Genomic DNA, 21,707 nt, shown 5'->3' with positions numbered 1-21,707 from the left:
GGACAGTGAGAGAGTAGTGGAGGAGGCATGAGGGAACTGGGGCCTCAGAAAACAAGGTGTCAACACACGCAAAAAACATTGCCTGCTTTGCTCTTTGCATAGAAAGGGTCCTCAGAATGATCTGTGGTTGGGACTTCCAGCACCCACCCTCTGTACTAAAAATACTCTATGCCAGTACTAACCAATAGAAATATAAGGTGAGCCACATACTTAATTTTAAACTTTGAAAAGAAGTCACCTTAAAGTAAAACTAAACGAATGAAGTTAATTTTAATAGATCTCCTTTAATCTAATTAATCTAGTCATCCCAACTTGTAATCTATATAAAAATTATTGAGATATTTTACATTGTGCTTTTCATAATAAGTACTTGAAATCTGCTGTGTAATTTACATTTACACATCTCCATTCAGGTGCTAAATTTTCATCCAAAATATTTGATCTGTATTTAGAGATCATAAAATGTATAGTTGAAAAAGCAGATTCATGCATTCAAGTTGCTCCAAACATACTTTAACATTTTCAAATAACTGAATTTAGTAAAGGTTAATTCAAACAGTTAAAATTTAAAAATTCAGTTCCTCAGTAGCACTAGTAACATTCCACGGGCTTGAGGGTCACATGTGGCTACTGGCTGCTGTGCAGGACAGCTCAGCTCTATGCAGAGGATTTTTTAAATATCCTTTTGGGACTTTTCCTAAGAGGACTGGACACACAGTTTTCCACTGCTATAATATAGCCAGTAAACGAATCGGAGCAGGTGGTGAGATCCACCTGCCCAGCTCTGACTTCTGCAGATAAAACTCTGAGTCACGCCTCTGAACCCTCTAGTCTATGACTACCAGCGGGAAAAACAGAGGCACAGATGGGGATGTGCTTGCTTTCCATAGCCTGACTGAGGAAGGAGATTTCATCAGCACTCAGCAATCCCTCTCTGAATGTAGGATTTCCATCCTTCAGCCAGCCAACACCACCCCCTCAACTCTCCATTCCCTGCCAGGTCAGCATGACAGGCAAGAGCTTCCCAGACACAAGCCCCTCTTAGGTCATCTCAGGGAAACCAGAGTGGGGTGCTAGTTCCTAGGACAAAGGAGAACCAGGGCCCCTCTAGAAGAGGGTACCAGCCCCCTATTTCTCCTCCTACAGGAGCAGAGCTGTTGCACTGACCAAGGTCTTGCAGGCCAAGTGAAGGAGGAAGTATCTGGGGCCCTGTGGCCAGTCCTTAAGCTCTCTTCTTCTTCCCCCTCTTGAAGAAGGGATTCCCTGACTATGTGCCAGGAGCCAGAAAAGCTGCCATCTTACCCCCTCTTGTTTTGACACCACATGAGCCCTGAGAGCATGCCACACTTACCCTGGGTCCTTCAGGGCCTGGCCAACCGACGGGCCCAGGCATGCCAGGAACACCTGGGGGGCCAGGTCTACCCTTCAAAGACCAAGAACAAAAGTCAGGGCAACTGGGTTTGTTTCTTTACTTCTAATAAATATGTTTTGTCTCTGGGGCCCAGAGGAGAGAGTGGGGTCTCTAAGCATGGCTACTATGACCCTCATCCCCACTCTCCAAAGATTGATGGCCTGACAAGCCCTTGGTGTCACACTGTATCATCAAACAAGACCTTATTCTTCTCAAGAAATGGAAGGTGGTGAGAAAGGGATTCTAAACTTCTTGGTTTTTAAATTTTTATCACTTCTACCCACCCCCACCAAAAAATCCCCTGCGTTCCAATGGGTTCTTCCCAAGGATGTGCTATGGAATGAGACAGGATTACATTTGGGGAGCAGTAGCAGATGCTGTCAGCACTCTTTCAAGGTCTTTTTGACCTGCTCAGAGTGCCCATCACCCAGAGGCTACCTTCCTTGCTGCTAACAGCTCATTTCTGCAACCTGTAACTGCAGTTTGCCCTTGAGCAATTGGAGCTGCCCAGTAATTTATGTAACTCTGCTTCCTGCAGCCAATAGCCCAGCTCCCTTACATTTGGGCAGTTGACACTCTGAAGCTCCCCCTAGGGATCAGACTGCTAAAGCTCGACTTCACCTGATACCACACCTTTGCCTGGCTTCTCCCATTCCCCCTACAGGCTCCTCCCAAGGGTGGTCCCGTAATAATGTATTCACTTGCACATGGTACATGTCACCTCTGTCTCTGCCTAAGCCAGGGCTATGGAAGAGCAAGCCCTGCAAGAGAGAGTGGGTGCAGGTGCTAAGGGCCTATCTTGATCTTGTGCTCATTAGCTAATTTCACAATTAGCTAGAGATGTCAAGGGCTCAGCCCCTAAACCAGACATACCAAATCCTGGCATGTGTACTGGTTTCTACTATTGCCTCCCACATCCATGGCAGACATCACTAATCAATCATGGTCCTTGTTAGGCCTGAGCATGGACACCACAGCAGAATATCCTTTGACCATTGCTATGGAGACCACCCCAGCACTTCAGACAGCCACTGTGCCTTGGCTATAGTTTTCATCTGTGCCCTAAAGAGTTGTAACTTTGTCTTGCAAAAGTCTGTTTAAGGATCTTGTGGACCATGAAACCATTTAATAAACCATTTAACAATAAATATAGTAATTTATATTTCGAGCCATGGACATCTTTCTTGGCCAAAGTTTTGCACCCCTGTCTATAACCAAGACCTAGAAATTCAGTGCCAGTATCCACTGACCTCAGCAAATATAATAGGCAGCTGATTTACTCCCTCCTGACACTAATGAGAGCCTTGATAACATGTGTTTGGTTCACTCAGAGTCACTGTGACCTTAAGTAACCTCCATTTATTTCAGCTGAGCCAAAAAGCAAAAGCCATTTGTTTCTGTCTACTCTGGTACTTTATTCAAATTTAATCAAACAGACAGTGACAGTCATTCTGTGTCACTGGTTGGAGCTATGAAGGGTTTCTCTGATGGGTAGCAGAGTGAGATGGTCTGGGGTTGGGGCGGGAAGTGAGAGGGGTGGAATTTGGCCAGGCTTGGCAGGCCCTGGAAGAAGTCTGAATGCTGGCAGTAGCAGGCTCCTGCTCCTGAACAAAGAAGTTGACAGAAAGGGCAAGGTTACTACTGTCACCATCGAGACAGCAGCACCATTACTGTCCACCTGGGTATCAGTGGCCACTGAAGTGCATTGCTGGTCCCCCCTCCCTAGGAGTGCATGCACACACATGCACGTGGAGCACAGACGCTCATGTGACACTCACAGAACAGCGCAGACCATACCTTCCTTCCTGGTCGGCCAAGCTCCCCCTATGGATGGAGAAGACAGGTAAGGAGAGGCTGCTTTGGAAGAGATGTTCTGGAAGCAGAAGGCTTAGTAGAGCTGATGACTGGGCATGGCCATGTGGCTTAGTTGCTTGGCTGCTGCTCACGGCCCCTCTGCCGTGTCAGTAGGCCACGTCAAAATACACCAGTGGTATCCCATACGTGCTGCAGCAGCTCAGCCATCATGGAGCCCAGCCTCTCACACCAAGGCAGAGTTAGCACATGTTTGGAAATCTCAACTAGGAAATTCTCAGTGGGACGCCCAGAAAACAGGCGGGAATTACCAAGGAAAGAAGGGTTGAAGAAAGTAGTGGTTCATACCTTTTCTCCCTTTGGTCCTGTCTTGCCAGGAAGCCCCGGTGGACCCTAATCAATCAAGATAAAAAGTGAAGAAAGTATATATCAGTCCGAAGCTGGATGGGTGGGAAGTTCTTGGTGCACTGGGCTTCTACAGCAGCAATGTCATTCTCTGGGCAGATGTAGGGCTCCAGGGACCCATGGAGGCTTTTCTTGTGCCCTCCAGCCCAGTCCCCTCCTCTGTTCCTCCTCCTCTTTAGCTTTCTCTGAGCTGGTTTTCCAGTGGCTCCATGGTTGCAATGCTTACATATCTACTCTCTGTGGTTTTAATTTTCTCCCTGTAATTCTTTGTTTGCCTAAAACATCCCAAGTGCTTGTTGAGAGCAACCAAAGAGTCTTGAATAAATCCCATTTGCTGAAAACAAGAGGCTTCATCACCTCTCATATCTTTTCAGTTACTCTTGCCAAACTTTCCTGGGGGCCTGACAAGAGACAAGTTAAGTTTTGCACATAGCAGCAGCTGCCACCTTGGAAATTCCCATGGTCAATTTGTGGGTACTAGGTGCCAAGTAATTTCTGCCTTTCTTCAGCAGAAAAAAAGTCTTCTTTTTTAAGACACTAAGAATGTTGGCAAGTAAAGAGCGCATTTTTGTCCATTGGAGAGGAGCTGACTCTAGCTCAGGGACCCTACAACTCACTGCATCAAAGCTTTGCACATCCACAGCCAGAATGTGTCTGCAAAATGCTCAGTCAGCTATTTTCCAAATTCTCCAAAACAGCAGAGAGGAAATTCATCAAAATTTCCCAGGCCCCCACTGCACCCCCAGGATCTGCAGGTGAACATGCATAATGCAAAGCCTGTTTGAAATATGATTTCTTTTTTTTTCTTTTTTTAAATTATACTTTAAGTTCTAGGGTACATGTGCACAATGTGCAGGTTTGTTACATATGTATACATGTGCCATCTTGGTGTGCTGCACCCACTAACTTGTCATTCACATTAGGTATATCTCCTAATGCTATCCCTCCCCACTCCCCCAACCCCACGACAGGCCCTGGTGTGTGATGTTCCCCACCCTGTGTCCAAGTGTTCTCATTGTTCAATTCCCATCTATGAGTGAGAACATGTGGTGTTTGGTTTTCTGTCCTTGCGATAGTTTGCTCAGAATGATGGTTTCCAGCTTCATCCATGTCCCTGCAAAGGACATAAATGCATCCTTTTTTATGGCTGCATAGTATTCCATGGAGTATATGTGACACATTTTCTTAATCCAGTCTATCATTGATGGACATTTGGGTTGGTTCCAAGTCTTTGCTATTGTGAATAGTGCCACAATAAACATACGTGTGCATGTGTCTTCATAGCAGCATGATATTTATAATCCTTTGGGTATACACCCAGTAATAGGATGGCTGGGTCAAACGGTATTTCTAGTTCTAGATCCTTTAGGAATCACCACACTGTCTTCCACAATGGTTGAACTAGTTTACAGTCCCACCAACAGTGTAAAAGTGTTCCTACTTCTCCTCATCCTCTCCAGCACCTGTTTCCTGACTTTTTCATGATCGCCATTCTAACTGGTGTGAGATGGTATCTCATTGTGGTTTTGATTTGCATTTCTGTGATGGCCAGTGATGATGACCATTTTTTCATGTGTCTCTTGGCTGCATAAATGTCTTCTTTTGAGAAGTGTCTGTTCATATCCTTCACCCGCTTTTTGATGGGGTTGTTTGATTTTTTCTTGTAAATTTGCTTAATTTCTTTGTAGATTCTGGATATTAGCCCTTTGTCAGATGGGTAGATTGTAAAAATTTTCTCCCATTCTGTAGGTTGCCTGTTCACTTTGATGGTAGTTTCTTTTGCTGTGCAGAAGTTCTTTAGTTTAATTAGATCCTATTTGTCTATTTTGGCTTTTGCTGACATTGCTTTTGGTGTTTTAGTCATAAAGTCCTTGCCCATGCCTATGTCCTGAATGGTATTGCCTAGGTTTTCTTCTCAGGTTTTTATGGTTTTAGGTCTAACATTTAAGTCTTTAACCCATCTTGAATTAATTTTTGTATAAGGTGTAAGGAAGGGATCCAGTTTCAGCTTTCTACATATGGCTAGCCAGTTTTCCCACCACCATTTATTAAACAGGGAATCCTTTCCCGATTTCTTGTTTTTGTCAGGTTTGTCAAAGATCAGATGGTTGTAGATTTGTGGTATTATTTCTGAGGGCTCTGTTCTATTCCATTGGTCTATATCTCTGTTTTGGTGCCAGTACCATGCTGTCTTGGTTACTGTAGCCTTGTAGTACAGTTTGAAGTCAGGTAGCGTGATGCCTCCAGCTTTGTTCTTTTGGCTTAGGATTGTCTTGGCAATGTGGGCTCTTTTTTGGTTCCATATGAAGTTTAAAGTAGTTTTTTCCAATTCTGTGAAGAAAGTCATTGGTAGCTTGATGGGGATGGCATTGAATCTATAAATTACCTTGGGCAGTATGGCCATTTTCACGATATTGATTCTTCCTATCCATGAGCATGAAATGTTCTTCCATTTGTTTCTGTTCTCTTTTATTTCATTGAGCAGTGGTTTGTAGTTCTCCTTGAAGAGGTCCTTCACATCCCTTGTAAGTTGGATTCCTAGGTATTTTATTCCCTTTGAAGCAATTGTGAATGGGAGCTCACTCATGATTTGGCTCTCTGTTTGTCTGTTATTGGTATATAAGAATGCTTGTGATTTTTGCACATTGATTTTGTATCCTGAGATTTGCTGAAGTTGCTTATCAGCTTAAGGAGATTTTGGGCTGAGACAATGGGGTTTTCTAAATATACAGTCATGTCATCTGCAAACAGGGACAACTTGACTTCCTCTTTTCCTAATTGAATACCCTTTATTTCTTTCTCCTGCCTAATTGCCCTGGCCAGAACTTCCAACACTATGTTGAATAGGAGTGGTGAGAGAGGGCACCCCTGTCTTGTGCCAGTTTTCAAAGGGAATGCTTCCAGTTTTTGCCCATTCAGTATGATATTGAACATGGGTTTGTCATAAGTAGCTCTTATTATTTTGAGATATGTCCCATCAATACCTAGTTTATTGAGAGTTCTTAGCATGAAGGGCTGTTGAATTTTGTCAAAGGCCTTTTCTGCATCTATTGAGATAATCATGTGGTTTTTGTCTTTGGTTCTGTTTATACTATGGATTACCTTTATTGATTTGCGTATGTTGAACCAGTCTTGCATCCCAGGGATGAAGCCCACTTGATCATGGTGGTTAAGCTTTTTGATGTGCTGCTGGATTCGGTTTGCCAGTATTTTATTGAGGATTTTTGCATTGATGTTCATCAGGGATATTGGTCTAAAATTCTCTTTTTTTGTTGTGTTTCTGCCAGGCTTTGGTATCAGGATGATGCTGGTCTCATAAAATGAGTTAGGGAGGATTCCCTCTTTTTCTATTGATTGGAATAGTTTCAGAAGGAATGGTACCAGCTCCTCCTTGTACCTCTGGTAGAATTCGGCTGTGAATCTGTCTGGTCCTGGACTTTTTTTGGTTGGTAGGCTATTAATTATTGTCTCAATTTCAGAGCCTGTTATTGGTCAATTCAGGGATGCAACTTCTTCCTGGTTTAGTCTTGGGAGGGTGTATGTGTCCAGGAATTTATCCATTTCTTCTAGATTTTCTAGTTTATTTGCGTAGAGATGTTTATAGTGTTTTTTTATGGTAGTTTGTATTTCTGTGGGATCGGTAGTTATATCCCCTTTATCATTTTTTATTGCGTCTACTTGATTATTCTCTCTTTTCTTCTTTATTGCCCTTGCTAGGAGTCTATCAATTTTGTTGATCTTTTAAAAAAACCAGCTCCTGGATTCATTGATTTTTTGAAGGGTTTTTTTGTGTCTCTATCTCCATCAGTTCTGCTCTGATCTTAGTTATTTCTTGTCTTCTGCTAGCTTTTGAATGTGTTTGCTATTGCTTCTCTAGTTCTTTTAATTGTGATGTTAGGGTGTCAATTTTAGATCTTTCCTGCTTTCTCTTGCGGACATTTAGTGCTATAAATTTCCCTCTACACACTGCTTTGAATGTGTCCCAGAGATTCTGGTATGTTGTGTCTTTGTTCTCGTTGGTTTCAAAGAACATCTTTATTTCTGCCTTCATTTCATTATGTACCCAGTAGTCATTCAGGAGCAGGTTGTTCAGTTTCCATGTAGTTGAGTGGTTTTGAGTGAGCTCCTTAATCCTGTGTTCTAGTTTGATTGCACTGTGGTCTGAGAGACAGTTTGTTATAATTCCTGTTTTTTACATTTGCTGAAGAGTGCTTTACTTCCAACTATGTGGTCAATTTTGGAATAGGTGTGGTGTGGTGCTGAAAAGAATGTATATTCTGTTGATTTGGGGTGTAGAGTTCTGTAGATGTCTATTAGGTCTGCTTGGTGCAGAGCTGAGTTCAATTCCCGGATATCCTTGTTAACTTTCTGTCTCGTTGATCTGTCTAATGTTGACAGTGGGGTGTTAAAGTCTCCCATTATTATTCTGTGGGAGTCTAAGTCCCTTTGTAGGTCTCTAAGGACTTGCTTTATGAATCTGGGTGCTCCTGTATTGGGTGCGTATACATTTAGGATAGTTAGCTATTATTGTTGAATTGATCCATTTACCATTATGTAATGGCCTTCTTTGTCTCTTTTGATCTTTGTTGATTTAAAGTCTGTTTTATGAGAGACTAGGATTGCAAGCCCTACTGTTTTTTGTTTTCCATTTGCTTGGTAGATCTTCCTCCATCCCTTTATCTTGAGCCTATGTGTGTCTCTGCACGTGAGATGGGTCTCCTGAATACAGCACACTGATGGGTCTTAACTCTTTAACCAATTTGCCAGTCTGTGTTTTTTAATTGGAGCATTTAGCCCATTGACATTTAAGGTTAATATTGTTATGTGTGAATCTGATCCTGTCATTATGATGTTAGCTTGTTATTTTGCTCATTAGTTGATGCAGTTTCTTCATGGTGTTGATGGTCTTTACAGTTTGGTATGATTTTGTGGTGGCTGGTACTGGTTGTTCCTTTCCATGTTTAGTGCTTCCTTCAGGAGCTCTTGTAAGGCAGGTTCTTCTTGAGGAGTATCTTTGTGGTGTTCTCTGTATTTCCTGAATTTGAATGTTGGCCTGCCTTGCTAGGTTGGGGAAGTTCTCCTGGATAATACCCTGAAGAGTGTTTTCCAACTTGATTCCATCCTCCCCATCACTTTCAGGTACACCAATCAGACGTAGATTTGGTCTCTTCACATAGTCCCATATTTCTTGGAGGCTTTGTTCATTTCTTTTTACTCTTTTTTCTCTAAACTTCTCTTCTTGCTTCATTTCATTCATTTGATCTTCAATCACTGATACCCTTTCTTCCACTTGATTGAATTGGCTACTGAGGCTTGTGCATGCTTTGTGTAGTTCTCATGCCATGGTTTTCAGCTCCATCAGGTCATTTAAGGTCTTCTCTACACTGTTTATTCTAGTTAGCCATTTGTCTAATCTTTTTTCAAGGTTTTTAGCTTCTTTGCGATGGGTTCGAACATCCTCCTTTAGCTTGGAGAAGTTTGTTATTACCGATCGTCTGAAGCCTTCTTCTCTCAACTCATCAAAGTCATTCTCTGTCCAGCTTTGTTCCATTGCTGGCGAGGAGCTGCACTCCTTTGGAGGAGAAGAGGCACTCTGATTTTTAGAATGTTCAGCTTTTCTGCTCTGGTTTCTCCCCATCTTTGTGGTTTTATCTACCTTTGGTCTTTGATGATGGTGACGTACAGATGGGATTTTGGTGTAGATGTCCTTTCTGTTTGTTAATTTTCCTTCTAACAGTCAGGACCCTCTGCTGCAGGTCTGTTGGAGTTTGCTGGAGGTCCACTCCAGACCCTGTTTGCCTGGGTATCACCAGTGGAGGCTGCAGAACAGCAAATATTGCAGAACAGCAAATGCTGCTGCCTGAGCCTTCCTCTGGAAGCTTCGTCTCAGAGGGGCACCCGGCTGTATGAAGTGTCAGTCGGCCCCTACTGGGAGATGTCTCCCAGTTAGGCTACTTGGGGGTCAGGGACCCACTTGAGGAGGCAGTCTGTCCATTCTCAGATCTCAAACTCTGTGCTGGGAGAACCACTACTCTCTTCAAAGCTCAGGTAGAAATGCAGAAATCACCCGTCTTCTGAGTCGCTCACGCTGAGGGCTGTAGACTGGAGCACTTCCTATTCGGCCATCTTGGAACCTCCCTCCCTGAAATATGATTTCTACAAAACTTGTCCAAATAACAACAGCTCCCCTCAGCCAGTGGTTCCCAAGTCTATCAGCACATTACAATTCTCTGGAGATGTTTGAAAAATCCCAAAGCCCAGGCCCCAACCCAGCCGAATTAAATAACCACCTCAGGCTGGGTGGGGTGGCTTATGCCTATAATCTCAGCACTTTGGGAGGCCAATGTGGGAGGATTGCTTGAGCCCAGGAGTTTGAGACCAACCTGGTCAATGTGGTGAGACCCTGTCTCTACAAAGTATTAAAAAATTAGCCAAGCATGATGGCATGTGCACCTGTGGTCCCACCCTCCTGTGGGAGGCTGATGTAGGAGGCTCACTTAAGCCTGGGAAGTGAAGGCTGCAGTTAGCTGCGATCAAGCCACTGCACTCTAACCTAGGTGGCACAGTGAGACTCTCTCTCCAATAATAATAATGATAATAATAATAAATAGCAATCTCGGGGGAGGAAGAACAAGCATCAGTAATTTTTGATTACAGGGAATTGTAATGTGTAGATAAGTTTGAGAACCACCATCTCTGGTTTATTCACCTTCTATTTTTGGATAGGGAAGAGGGGGGTTTTCATTCCATTCTCTTGATTCTTCCAAGCCTTAGTTCCTTCTGTTTCTTGAAGTGGACTAGAACTATTTCACAAGGTCATTGTGCTCTAGCTCAGTGCCTCTCCAACTTTAATGTGCAGATGACTCACTCTGTTCACTTGGTGGAGGGGTGGTATCTTGTTAGAATGCAGATTCTGATAGAATGAATTTGTCAGGGGGATGAGATTCTGCATTTCTAACCAGCTCCCATATGATACCAATGTTGCTGGTTCACAGACCTCACTTCGAGTAGGGACAGCATCCACACTGTGTTCTAAGGACATGAAGGTGGCTACACAGGACCTTGCAGTTGGGCAACACAGCCTCCACGTGCTTCAAAGGGGATTGCACGAGGTTAGAGATGTGTGTGCCTTTTCTATATTTCATGGGTTCCAGCATGCCTGAGACCTGTTAGTGTAGACTGCTGAAGGTGGGAAGATAGAAATGCACCTCTGAGGATTCTCATCTTGCTTTTCTGCAGGCTTCCAAGCTTCTCTGTGGCAGCCTCTAGCCAACTCTGGGTTCAAAGTCCTGTTTTCTTTCTTGTATCCAGCAAGTAATTATGGAGAACCTATCCCAACCCCATGCACTGTTGTAGACAGGGAATATAATAGTGAGTGAGATGGACAATGTCTCTGTTCCCACAGACCAAGGTTTGATACAGGTTTTCTTTAGAAGGCTACATTGTCAATATTTTAGGCTTTGTGGGCCACATTTGGTCTCTGTCACAACGACTCAACTCTGCCTTTGTCGTGAAAAAGCAGCCACAGACAATAAAACTTCGACGTTTTATTGAAACTTTGCCGCAGGATTTGATGCACAGATAGAGTTTGCCAACCCTACCATTGAGCTTACATTTTACAGACGGGAGACCGGGAACAGAACAAATAAGAAAACTGTAACAGGATGAGAAAATCATGCACAGAATAAAGTAGGTCATTGTGGCAGAGAGTGATTGTGGTGGTCATGTGGGCAGGACACTACTTTAAGTGGTTCAGTGGGTGGCAGAAGAAGGCATTTCTAAGGAGGTGGCATAGAAGCTGAGTCCTGAGTGGCCAACAGGAGCTGGCCATGATACAAACCAGAAAGAACATTCCAAACAGCAGGAACCACAAGTGCAAAGGCCCTGTGGCTAAAGCAAGCTTGGAGTGTTTGAGAACCCGAGAGATGGTCACTGTGGCTGAGTCAAGGAGACAATGGAGGTGGTATGAGGTGATGTAGGAGATACAGGCCGGAGTCCCCTCTTTGTGGGGCCTTGTAATCCAGGTGAGCCTTCAAGTGTCTGGAAGCCACAGGAGTGTTTACCCAGGTGGGTGATGTCATTTTTACGCCCCCTGCATGGGAAGGCACTTGGGGAACTAACTGCTCCTTACACCCTCTTTCTCCTCCCCATGGAAGGCTCAGGTCCAGCTGTCCCTCACCGATGGAGCACCCTCTTGGAGGCAGGCCAGAGGGGTCAGGACTCTGTGGGGTGGGGTCTCTGGAGGGTACTCTTGTTTGCCTAGAAATCCTTTCTGCAGTATTTTGCCTGTTTCTCACTCTCCCCTTTAGCTTTGGTGGGGAGGGGTGGGCTGCTTGGTAGCAATACCTGGGGGCCCAGTGAGGCAGGAAACAATCTCCTCTGCACCTCCACTTTCCTGTGCTGAACGCAGGCACCTCTGGGTCCACAGGAGGGGTCAATGGTTACATAAGGGGCATTGTCATCAAGTGTTTGTCTGATTGTAACTATAATAAAAACCATATCCATAGAGGTGGCATCCTCATTTGATTCCCCCAAAATTCAGTACTGTAGGGACAATTATTATCCCCATTGCATAGATGAGGAAATCAAGGCTGGGAGGCCAGAATTTACCCAGCAAAGAGCCAGTGTTCTATTCAAGTGGCTTTGGAGCAGGAAGTAAGTGAGAGAAAGAAAAACAGCTTTGTATCACGTGAGAAAGAGCAGACACTAAGAGGCTCTGTGCAGTGGGCTTTCCTGCTCTAAACAGAAGACAGCGAGAGGGGTCCGGTAAAGTGCACCAACCTGGGGGCCGGGAGGCCCAGGGGAGCCTAGCGAGCCTTGCATGCACGGGGACTGTGAGGTCTCCAGTTCCAGGATGAGATTCTTCATGTCTGGGGAGAGAAGCTTCAGTACAAAGCAACACAGAGTTAGAGGTCAGGCGTAGGGGACAGAGGAAGGGTCACCATCCTGGACACAGACCTGCTCCGGGTTCAGGTCTCTAAGCCTGGCAGTTCCCTGACACTCCAATGACTGCCCCAAGAAGATGACATCTTGGGCTACCAGTTTCTGTTCTCTCATCTGCTCTTGAGACGAACCTGGCTTGTATGGATTACAGATACCTCGTAGCCACTTTGGACAGAGTTAGGAAGCTCATTTCAGGGGCCTCTATCCAATGTCTAGGTTAGCACTGTCCAGTGGAAACATAACTAATGTGAGGCACCGATAAGAGCAACATTGTAATTTTAAATTGTCTAGTAGTCACTTTTTTACCTTTCAAGAAGGTAAAAAGAAAAAAGTGAAATTAATTTTAATAATATGCTTTCTTTAACCCAATAAAACCCAAATATTATCATTTTAACATATATTCAATATTAGAAAGTTAACTAATGAGATAGTTTACATTCTTTTTTCATACTACTTCTTTCGAAATCCAGTATGTATTTTACACTTACAGCACATCTCAACTTGAACTAGCCACATTGCAGGTGCCAGATAGCTACATATGGCTAGTGGCTCCTGAATGGGACAGCTCAGGAGACAGAGCGTTGGGAAAGAGCGGAGAATCCCAAGTCCCCAGAATGCCCTGGCTGTTGTCTTCTAGGCCAGTTTCCCAAATCTTGCTCTTTTCCTCACCTGGTCCTTTCTTTCCAAATTCTGCTCCCTCTCACACCTCAGTGTGGCTACAGGAGAATTATTTCCTGAGTCACCTCATGGAAATGGTCTGTGTTAGACATGGACTGCAGAAGGGAATTTCATAAACACTTGGGGAGAAAAAAACAGAAGGGGAAATTCCATATTTGAGCAGCTGATGGGAACCCAGGAAGTTATAAATTCGCCTCGTGGTTTTTGAGAAGATGAGAAACTTTGCCAAATACAATTCCTGCTGAGAAGAATCTCCCTCCATCATTTATTTAAGATATTTGGAGAATGGACACACCCCAGGAACTGCAAAATGTCCATTCCGGAGCTCAACTTCTGGGTGACAGTGGAGGGTTGAGGCTCTCAGAAAAGATTCCGGAGGCAGCTCAGGTCGAGTGGGGCAGGCAGGCGGGGCTGTGTGGTGTGCACTGAGTAGCCTGCACTTTTTTTCCTCTCATAAATCCCAAAGTACTCACCGGACTTCGGCCACCTCTGAAGAATGGTGGTGGGAACAGTGGTGGTGGAGGGGGCGTCAGCAGGCAGCATGCTTTGTGGCCACCACGCTTCTTCTGATCCAGGCCGGGAAGGGCTGTTCAGAGAAAACTGCTGCTCGTTAGCATGTGGTCAGTGCTGGGCCTCTGTCACACCCACTTTGCCCAGGGAAGACCCATCCTGCCACCCCAGACTTCCAAGTCTAATTTCTAGCCTGTTAGATGTAGATGGGCCTCCTGTTGGCTACTTGACATAGCAATTATTCCCTTGCCCTTGCTGGATTAAGATGGTTCATAAAGAAGCAGATGACTTGTCTGGACACTGACCATTATAAGGTTCATTTCTCCTTCCTCAGATACTGACTTGTCACTTTGTAGATGTAGCAGGAAACGCAAAGTTCAAACAGACTTCATCATATGCCCCCAGTAGTTGAGGAGAAGAAAGTGCTTGCTAATAACTTTAATATTGTACTCAGAAGGAAATTGTTTAGACAGGGAGGCAGCCAGGGCCGGTGGCAGCATTACTTACAGGACACCCAGACCCATGATTCAAAACACATACATTGACTCTAGACTTTACAAACACATTCACATGTCACTCATTTCACCGGAGAGTTACAGTTTAATGTCTCAATATATGGGTAGCCTAATCTGCAGTGTCAGGAAATAAAAGGAGGGCCCTGAACTTTTGTAGCTTTATTTTTACAAAAAGTCTTGCCCATGTTCAATGTTAGTAAATGTTCAATGTTGAAGTATGCCTTACAAAAAGTACACAGATCAGTAAGTTACAGCTCAACAGATCTCCATAAGGTGGACATATCCTAGAAACCAGTACCCAGGTCAAGAAACAGCATTTCCCAGCGCCCAGAAGCTCCTTCAAGCTCCAATCTGTGCACCCCTTCCCATCCTGAATTCTAACACCAGAGATTCATTTTGACTAATTTTGCACTTTATGTAAATGGAATCATACAATATGAACTCTTGTCTTTGGCTTCTCTCTCTTAACATAGTGTCTATGGGAATCATCTAGGTTGCTGTTTATCATTGTTACTGCTGAATAGCGTCCCACTGAGTGACTGTATCACAACCTACTCATCCATTCTGCTGAACATCACTGATGTTCATTGGGTTGATACCACTACACATCCACCAGAATGGCTAAAACAAAAAGGACAGAATATAAGAAATGTGGCAAGGATGTGGAACAACTATCACATATTAGCTGGCCAGAATGTAAATTGATCCAACCTCTTTGGAAAATTTCTTGTTATCTTCTATTAAAGCTGAACATAGACATATACTCTAGCCCAGCAATTTCACTCCTAGGTTTTTACCAATAGAAAAGTGGGTGCATTCAGAATCATGATTGCAAGTGATCTTTAAAGTTTCAGGTTCTGACTCCAAGCTTGAATCTCCTCCCTGGCATCTCTGAATGATGGGCATTGGCCAGGACCATATATATATGTTCTCTGGTGTTTGCACTGAGAAAGCCCTGATTTGTGTCCCTACCTCATGAATCCAGTGGGGGTTATTGCAAATTTTTCAAGATAAACTTTTTAGTTAAGAGCCAGCTTGAATGGTTACAGTTTTATTTTTATACCAAAAAGTAAAAATTTCTCTTGAAATGGCCCTAAAAAAAAGAAGAAAAAAAAGAAAAGTGGGTGTGTTTTCACCAAAATGCATGTATTAAAATGTTCATAGCAGCAATATCCATAATTACCCAAAGCTACAGTTTTTCAGTTCTCAGTTTTGATGTCACAATATACCTTCACTTCCACCCCTTCACGAAACCTCTGACCTCACAGAACATGCACGCCACGTTGACCACCACATGCTCTCAGCCCTGAACCCAGTTTTCTGTCTTATCTCCCAGGAGCCAGTATCTGCCAGCCGTCTCCACCTTGTGCTCCAGGACCTGCCTCAGACACTAGACAAGTGCTAAGTGCTCCCCAGAAGTCGCCAGGTCGTGCAGTGTCCACAGGAATGGTAGCTCCGTGCACATACACTCCCTTGCACCCTTGATGATGGAGCATTCCACTGGCCTGTGCCAAAGGCCCTCAGCCCTCTCAGGCCTAATGCGACCTTTTATGGGACATATTTTGTAAAGACACCTTTATTATCCGGAAATGAGATTCATAAATAATACAGCACGCTGACAGACGATTTAAAAAATCAATACAGTGCTCTTAATTCTACATAAAAGAGAAATATAAGAAAGTGATTTATGGGCCAGGCACGGTGGCTTATGCCTGTAATCCCAGCACTTTGGGAGGCCAAGGCGGGCAGATCACGAGATCAAGAGATCGAGACCATCCTGGCCAACATGGTGAAACCCCAACTCTACTAAAAATACAAAAATTAGCTGGGTGCGGTGGCGCGCACCTGTAGTCCTAGCTACTCAGGAGGCTGAGGCAGAAGAATTGCTTGAACCTGGGAGATGGAGGGTGCAGTGAGCTGAGATTGTGCCACTGCACTCCAACCTGGCAACAGAGTGAGACTCCATTTCAAAAAAAAAAAAAAAAAAAAAGAAAGAAAAAAAGTGATTTATGATATAAAAGATTTTGATTATAAGTGGTCAGACACAACCATATTAGAATACATAATGCTGTAGTTTGATACTCACACTTACACGAAATCACAGTGAACACAACAGCTCAAATAAAGATTATGGTATTGGCAAGTCTCATGCTACAAGGAATGTGTCCACCATGTGATGTGATTTTCTGAAATAATAAACAACACTGGGTAAAATTCCCGACTAGATAAAGCACAACCATTACTCTGTAATTGTAGTCTTAGAAAACTCAATTTATATTATAACAGTGCTTTAAAAATGCTGCGTAAGGCTGGGCACGGTGGCTCATGCCTGTAATCCCAGCACTTTGGGAGGCCGAGGTGGGTGGATCATGAGGTCAGGAGATCGAGACCATCCTGGCTAACACAGTGAAACCCTGTCTCTACTAAAAATACAAAAAAATAACCCGGGCGTAGTGGTGGGCGCCTGTAGTCCTAGCTACTCGGGAGGCTGAGGCAGGAGAATGGCATGAACCTGGGAGGCGGAGCTTGCAGTGAGCCGAGATCAGGCCGCTGCACTCCAGCTTGGGCGACAGAGCAAGACTCCATCTCAAAAAAAAAAACAAAATGCTGTGTAAAAGAGAATTCAGTTCTAGAATGAGATCATTATATATAGGTATGAATGTTCCTTGGGACATTTCAAAGTCATGTAGGATGTGGGACAATTCTGTCCCACCCTTTGCAAGACAGCTCTCACTCCTGACCCAGCTCAACAAAGACAGTGGTGCTACCCATCCCAGCCTTTGAAACAACCAAAAATACCTTGAAAATTTCCAAACTGGCCCCAATGAAAACTGTTGGCCTATCCAATGCTTGGTGCTTAGTTTGGTCACAAAAAGTTCCAAAGAACACAGCACTCAACGCCAAAGCAGCATCCACTCCAGGTCATACAAGTTAACGAGGGACTGAAGGAATTCAGAAAAACAGGAACAACAGGTGGCCACCAGCTGGGATAGACCTGACCATCTTTTGGGAAAGATGGCATTCATGCTAATTCTGGAAGAGCAAGGAGAATTTAGATAGGAAGACTTCCAGACCACGAAAATATCTGGGGAAGTCACGGGTACTTGAGCTAGGCCTTGAAGGGCTAGCTGGGGAGGTGGCTGATGGAAGGAGGGGAGGCTCCCCAGGGAGCGGAAGGAATGGCAGGAGAGAGACCGTGTTCCATTCAGGGCTACTTGGATTGTGAGAAGCAGAGCTTCACTCACATGGGCTCTGGGGAAAAAGGAGATTTATTGTAAAGTAACAACTGTCAAAAAGAGCTGGAGCCAATGAGTCAATGGGACATGACACTGTCCTGGTATTTCTCTCACCTTCCTCCATCCCCTGTCCCCCATCTCCCCTTTTATGCTTCTTTCCGTGCATCTGATCCATTCCATCTTCTTTGGTGTCTTCACACCCATCTCTCCATGACGGCTGACCCAGTCTTGCCTCACCTCTTTTACCTCCCCCAACTGCTTTGTCTGGAACATCCCCTTGTGGGTCTTAGTTCAAACATCCACCACAGGGAATCTGTTTGGCCAGCCAGGTGACAGGTCATGGGGGCAGCTTAGCAGAGCTTGACCTGGACCAGGCTCAGACCCAGTCTTTAGCAGGATCTCAGGGTCTGTCACCAGCTCAACAGAGGCTGTAGGAGGAGTTTCTCCTGAGGAAGGCAAGGTAGACAGGCACTCCAAAATATGTCAAACAGGCCAGGCATGGTGGCTCACGCCTGTAATCCCAACACTTTGGGAGGCCGAGGTGGGCAGATCACTTGAGGTCAGGAGTTCAAGACCAGCCTGACCAAATGGCAAAACCCCGTCTCTACTAAAAATACAAAAATTTGCTGGCCGTGGTGGCACATGCTTGTAATCCCAGCTACTCGGGAGGCTGAGGCAGGAGAATCACTTGAACTTGGGAGGCAGAGGTTGCAGTGAGCCAAGACTGTGCCATTGCACTGAAGAGGAGGCTCTTATCTTAAAGGAATAGTGAGTGTTGGGGTCAGGATGCAGGGAAAGCTGGAAAGTTAATTTGGGGCTAGATCGTGCCGTTTTGGACACCCCACAAAAGGGTTTAGGCTTTAATCAGAAAGTCGTAGGAAACCACGGCAGGTACAGGGTAAAGGAGTGACAGGATCAAAATGGTGCTGGAGAACACTGTGTGCAGGGAAGGTGCAGGTGTGGGGAGGACAGGCTTGGAGAATGGGAGCATGCAGCAGGGCACAGGACAGGAAGGGAGGGACTGATCCAGAGAAACTGGGGGCCAACGTGTTGCAGGAGGGAAAGAGCAGGGAGAATGAAGGGTGGTTTTGAAGTTGCAGGGGACCCGGGGCAACAGTGGTCAGAGTTTGAGAAAGAAAAGTCACAGCAGGAACTAGTTTATGGGTGTTAGACATGTATTCATTTGAGCACACTCTTTGCCAGGCACTGGGCCAGGCCTTGTGGGAAGCAGAAAGTACCTAAATGGCAACTGTAGTTGGAAAGGCTTGCAGAGCTCAGAGGCCTTCTGCTTATACCCCACTCCTTGCCCTCCCACAAGCTGCCCATCAAGAAGTGTTCAGGTGCCACCTCCACCAGGAAGCTTTCCTTGACTTCCCAGGCAAGATTGAGTGGCCCTGCTGTTTTTTCTCTGGGTTTACCCCTATGTTAGGTTTTCTCCATGGGGAAAAACTATTTCCTTGTATCTCTCTGACCAAACTGTGGTTTCTGGGAGAGCAGGAGCCAGTTTTTATCCCCAGGGTCTAGCACTGTATCTGGCATACACTAGACACTCCACAAACATTTGCTGAATTAATAATGACAAACACCACATGCAAGGCACCATTTAAGTGATTCACACATAGAAATTCACCTAATCCTCACAGGAACCCTGAGAGCTAAGTACTACTCTTGTTATCATCATCTCCATTTTACAGATCCATTAACTGAGGCAAAGAGGTTAAGCAATTTGTCCAAAGTCATATAGCTAGTAAGTGACAGAGCCAGGCAGTCAGGTTCTGGAGCCCTTCCTCTTGAGCTCTACACCATGACTGCATGTGGTAGAAATGAAGGTCTGGAGCTACAAGTGCCATAACAACAACTTGGGGCTATAGCATCAGTGCCCTCCAAGCAAAGGCTTCAGGTAACCAAGCTGGGTTTATTGACTCACTGCAAAGAGGGAGAACACACACCAGAAGGAACTGTGGGGCATCTCAGTTAGAGGGTGCTCGGAAGGACTGATCCTAGGGTTGAGGCTTTTGCTAGGTGATTGAGGGGAGACTGTGAGGAAACGAAGTCTGGCTTCACTCTGAATTGGATGCCATCAGGAAGAAAGGGCCATTCTATAATTGAGTATCTTAATTCATATCTAGAAGAAGAGAGTGGAGCAAGACTAAAGCTGTGATTGGTTTTTTAAACAGCAGCAATCACTCATATTAGCAAGGATAGGAGAATGTTTAGTCACTTTTGTGGTTGGATGATAGTCCTGTTTTCGTCTGTGTTCAGTTGTGATTATCGAGTGATTCTTACTTTCGTCTCGATCCATCAAGGTCACAGGGTGACCCTGTCTGATGTTGGTGTTCTGTGACATCGCTTCTGTGCTGCAGAACACCATGTCGAGCTCTGAGTGTCAGGGCAGCTCCAGCTGTCACGGGCTACTTTTCTCAGTGGTAAAATAATATGGATACATTGTTCCCAAACTTGACATTAATGCCAATGTATTCCTCCTCAAGCTTCTCCAAGTTTTCTAGAGTGTTGAATCGCTAGGAGTGGGCAGCTTCAGTTGTAGGGTGGAGGAGGCTGGCAGGCTCACACCAATCCCGGAACGTTTTTAAGGTCCCCTGGCTACAGTTTCTCCTTTGCTTCTCTTTTGCCTCAGCACACAGCTAAGGGCTGAGGTTGCAGTGTTCCAAAAGCACCTGGGAGGCTGGCAGGCCCACACTGCTAATATGCACTCATCACCATTATTTTTCCAGACCATATATGGCCTCCAGTTTCTTCCTTCACCCAGCACCCTGTGTGGCCTTCCACTGATGAAGGACCTTGTATCATTTAAAGCAATCACTTCTCTCCTTTCTTCCTGGAAATTGGAGACCTCTTCAGTGACCACAAATTATCAGCTGCATTTCTGGCTGAGGCCTCTGCATTGTTCGGCTCCCCCACCCCATCCCCCTCACCCTTTCCCTCTTGACCCACTTTCTTCCCAGCAGGGGAAGGCCATCTATGTCTGCCCTCCCCTGACTCCCTGGAGCTGTTTGTTTTTAGGAGCCTAGTTTATTTACAGCTCATTCTGTTCAGAATATTTCCATCAGGTGGACATGTTTGGGAGCAGCTTCCCCCCACTCCCAGTCAACTAAGCCAGGACTTCACATGTCTATTTTGGTGTCATCCGAGTGGCCTGTGGGTCTTTCTCATGGACCGTCTCTGTAGAATTGTGTCTGAGCTCAGGCTCCAGTCTGGAAAAGCCCCGGAAGGCTCTGTTGTATTGAAAGCAATCCTGTGCGTATCTCCATGGAGCCTGCAGAAACCTGGGAGCAGCACGTGGCTCAGCACCAGGCAGCTGCCTTGGAAATTCCAACCATCACGGAACTTCAGGACCGCATGTCCCAACTTAAAGACATCAAGGTCACGTTGTATGTGGCCAGTGCATTGCCAAATTATGGGTAATTGTTTAATGCAGGCTTTGGGCAAGTGTTTGGAGCTTTTGTTGTTGATGATGCTGGTTTTGCCCTTTGGACTCAATACCCATTCTTGAAAAGGAGACTTTCTCTTGTTTCATTTCAAGAAACTGAGGCACATCTTTGGAAAGCGATTCTCTCCAATTTACTCTTGGAAAGATATGGATTTGATTAAAGAGTGTTAAGTCTAGGTGCAAGTGGCCATGTGAGCCAGTACAACTCACTTACTCAATCTGAAACTTAGTTTCCTCATCTGTACCACAAAGAGTTTTGCCCAAATCATCTCCAAAGTCCTTTTTTTTTTTTTTTTTTTTTTGAGACGAAGTCTCACTCTGTTGCCCAGGCTGGAGTGCAGTGGTGGGTTCTCAGCCCACTGCAACCTCCGCCTCCTGGGTTCAAGCCACTCTCATGCCTCAGTCTCCTGAGTAGCTGGGATTACAGGCGAGCGCCACCATGCCTGGCTAATTTTTGTATTTTTACTAGAGATAGGGTTTTGTCATGTTGGCCAGGCTGGTCTTGAACTCCTGACCTCAGATGATCCGCCCACCTCAGCCTCTCAAGGTGTTTAGGATTACAGGCATGAGCCACTGCACCTGGCCTCCTTTAGTCCCTTTTTAAAATAAGTATGACACCAGAACCACCACTGTATCCATCTTCATCTACCCTCTTGCAAGGCCAGCCCCACAATAGGTTACTGGAAACAGCCGTTTCCATTTCTGCCTTCTGTTTTTCCATCAAGTAGCCTTCCCTCCCACCCTCTCAA

The 21,707-nt window shown here is 45.0% G+C and overlaps 1 protein-coding gene across 3 annotated transcripts in view; it reads right to left on the bottom strand.

Annotated features, from left to right (window-relative positions):
• COLQ (collagen like tail subunit of asymmetric acetylcholinesterase) overlaps positions 1-21,707 on the bottom strand; it is a 75,000-nt gene that overhangs the window by 28,933 nt on the left and 24,360 nt on the right. For all 3 annotated transcript variants that reach the window (XM_054552573.2, XM_024245291.3, XM_054552572.2), the window contains exons 2-6: positions 13,723-13,835; positions 12,410-12,511; positions 3,572-3,616; positions 3,209-3,235; positions 1,352-1,423 (exon numbers count right to left, since the gene is read on the bottom strand). In XM_054552573.2, the coding sequence (XP_054408548.1) occupies positions 1,352-1,423; positions 3,209-3,235; positions 3,572-3,616; positions 12,410-12,511; positions 13,723-13,835 (359 nt within the window). The remainder of the gene's footprint in view (positions 1-1,351; positions 1,424-3,208; positions 3,236-3,571; positions 3,617-12,409; positions 12,512-13,722; positions 13,836-21,707) is intronic.

This window comes from Pongo abelii, chromosome 2, assembly GCF_028885655.2.
Source record: "Pongo abelii isolate AG06213 chromosome 2, NHGRI_mPonAbe1-v2.0_pri, whole genome shotgun sequence".
Lineage (NCBI taxonomy): Eukaryota > Metazoa > Chordata > Mammalia > Primates > Hominidae > Pongo > Pongo abelii.
The sequence above is the reverse complement of the archived record's forward strand: the minus strand, read 5'-3'. Positions and strand labels throughout refer to the sequence as shown.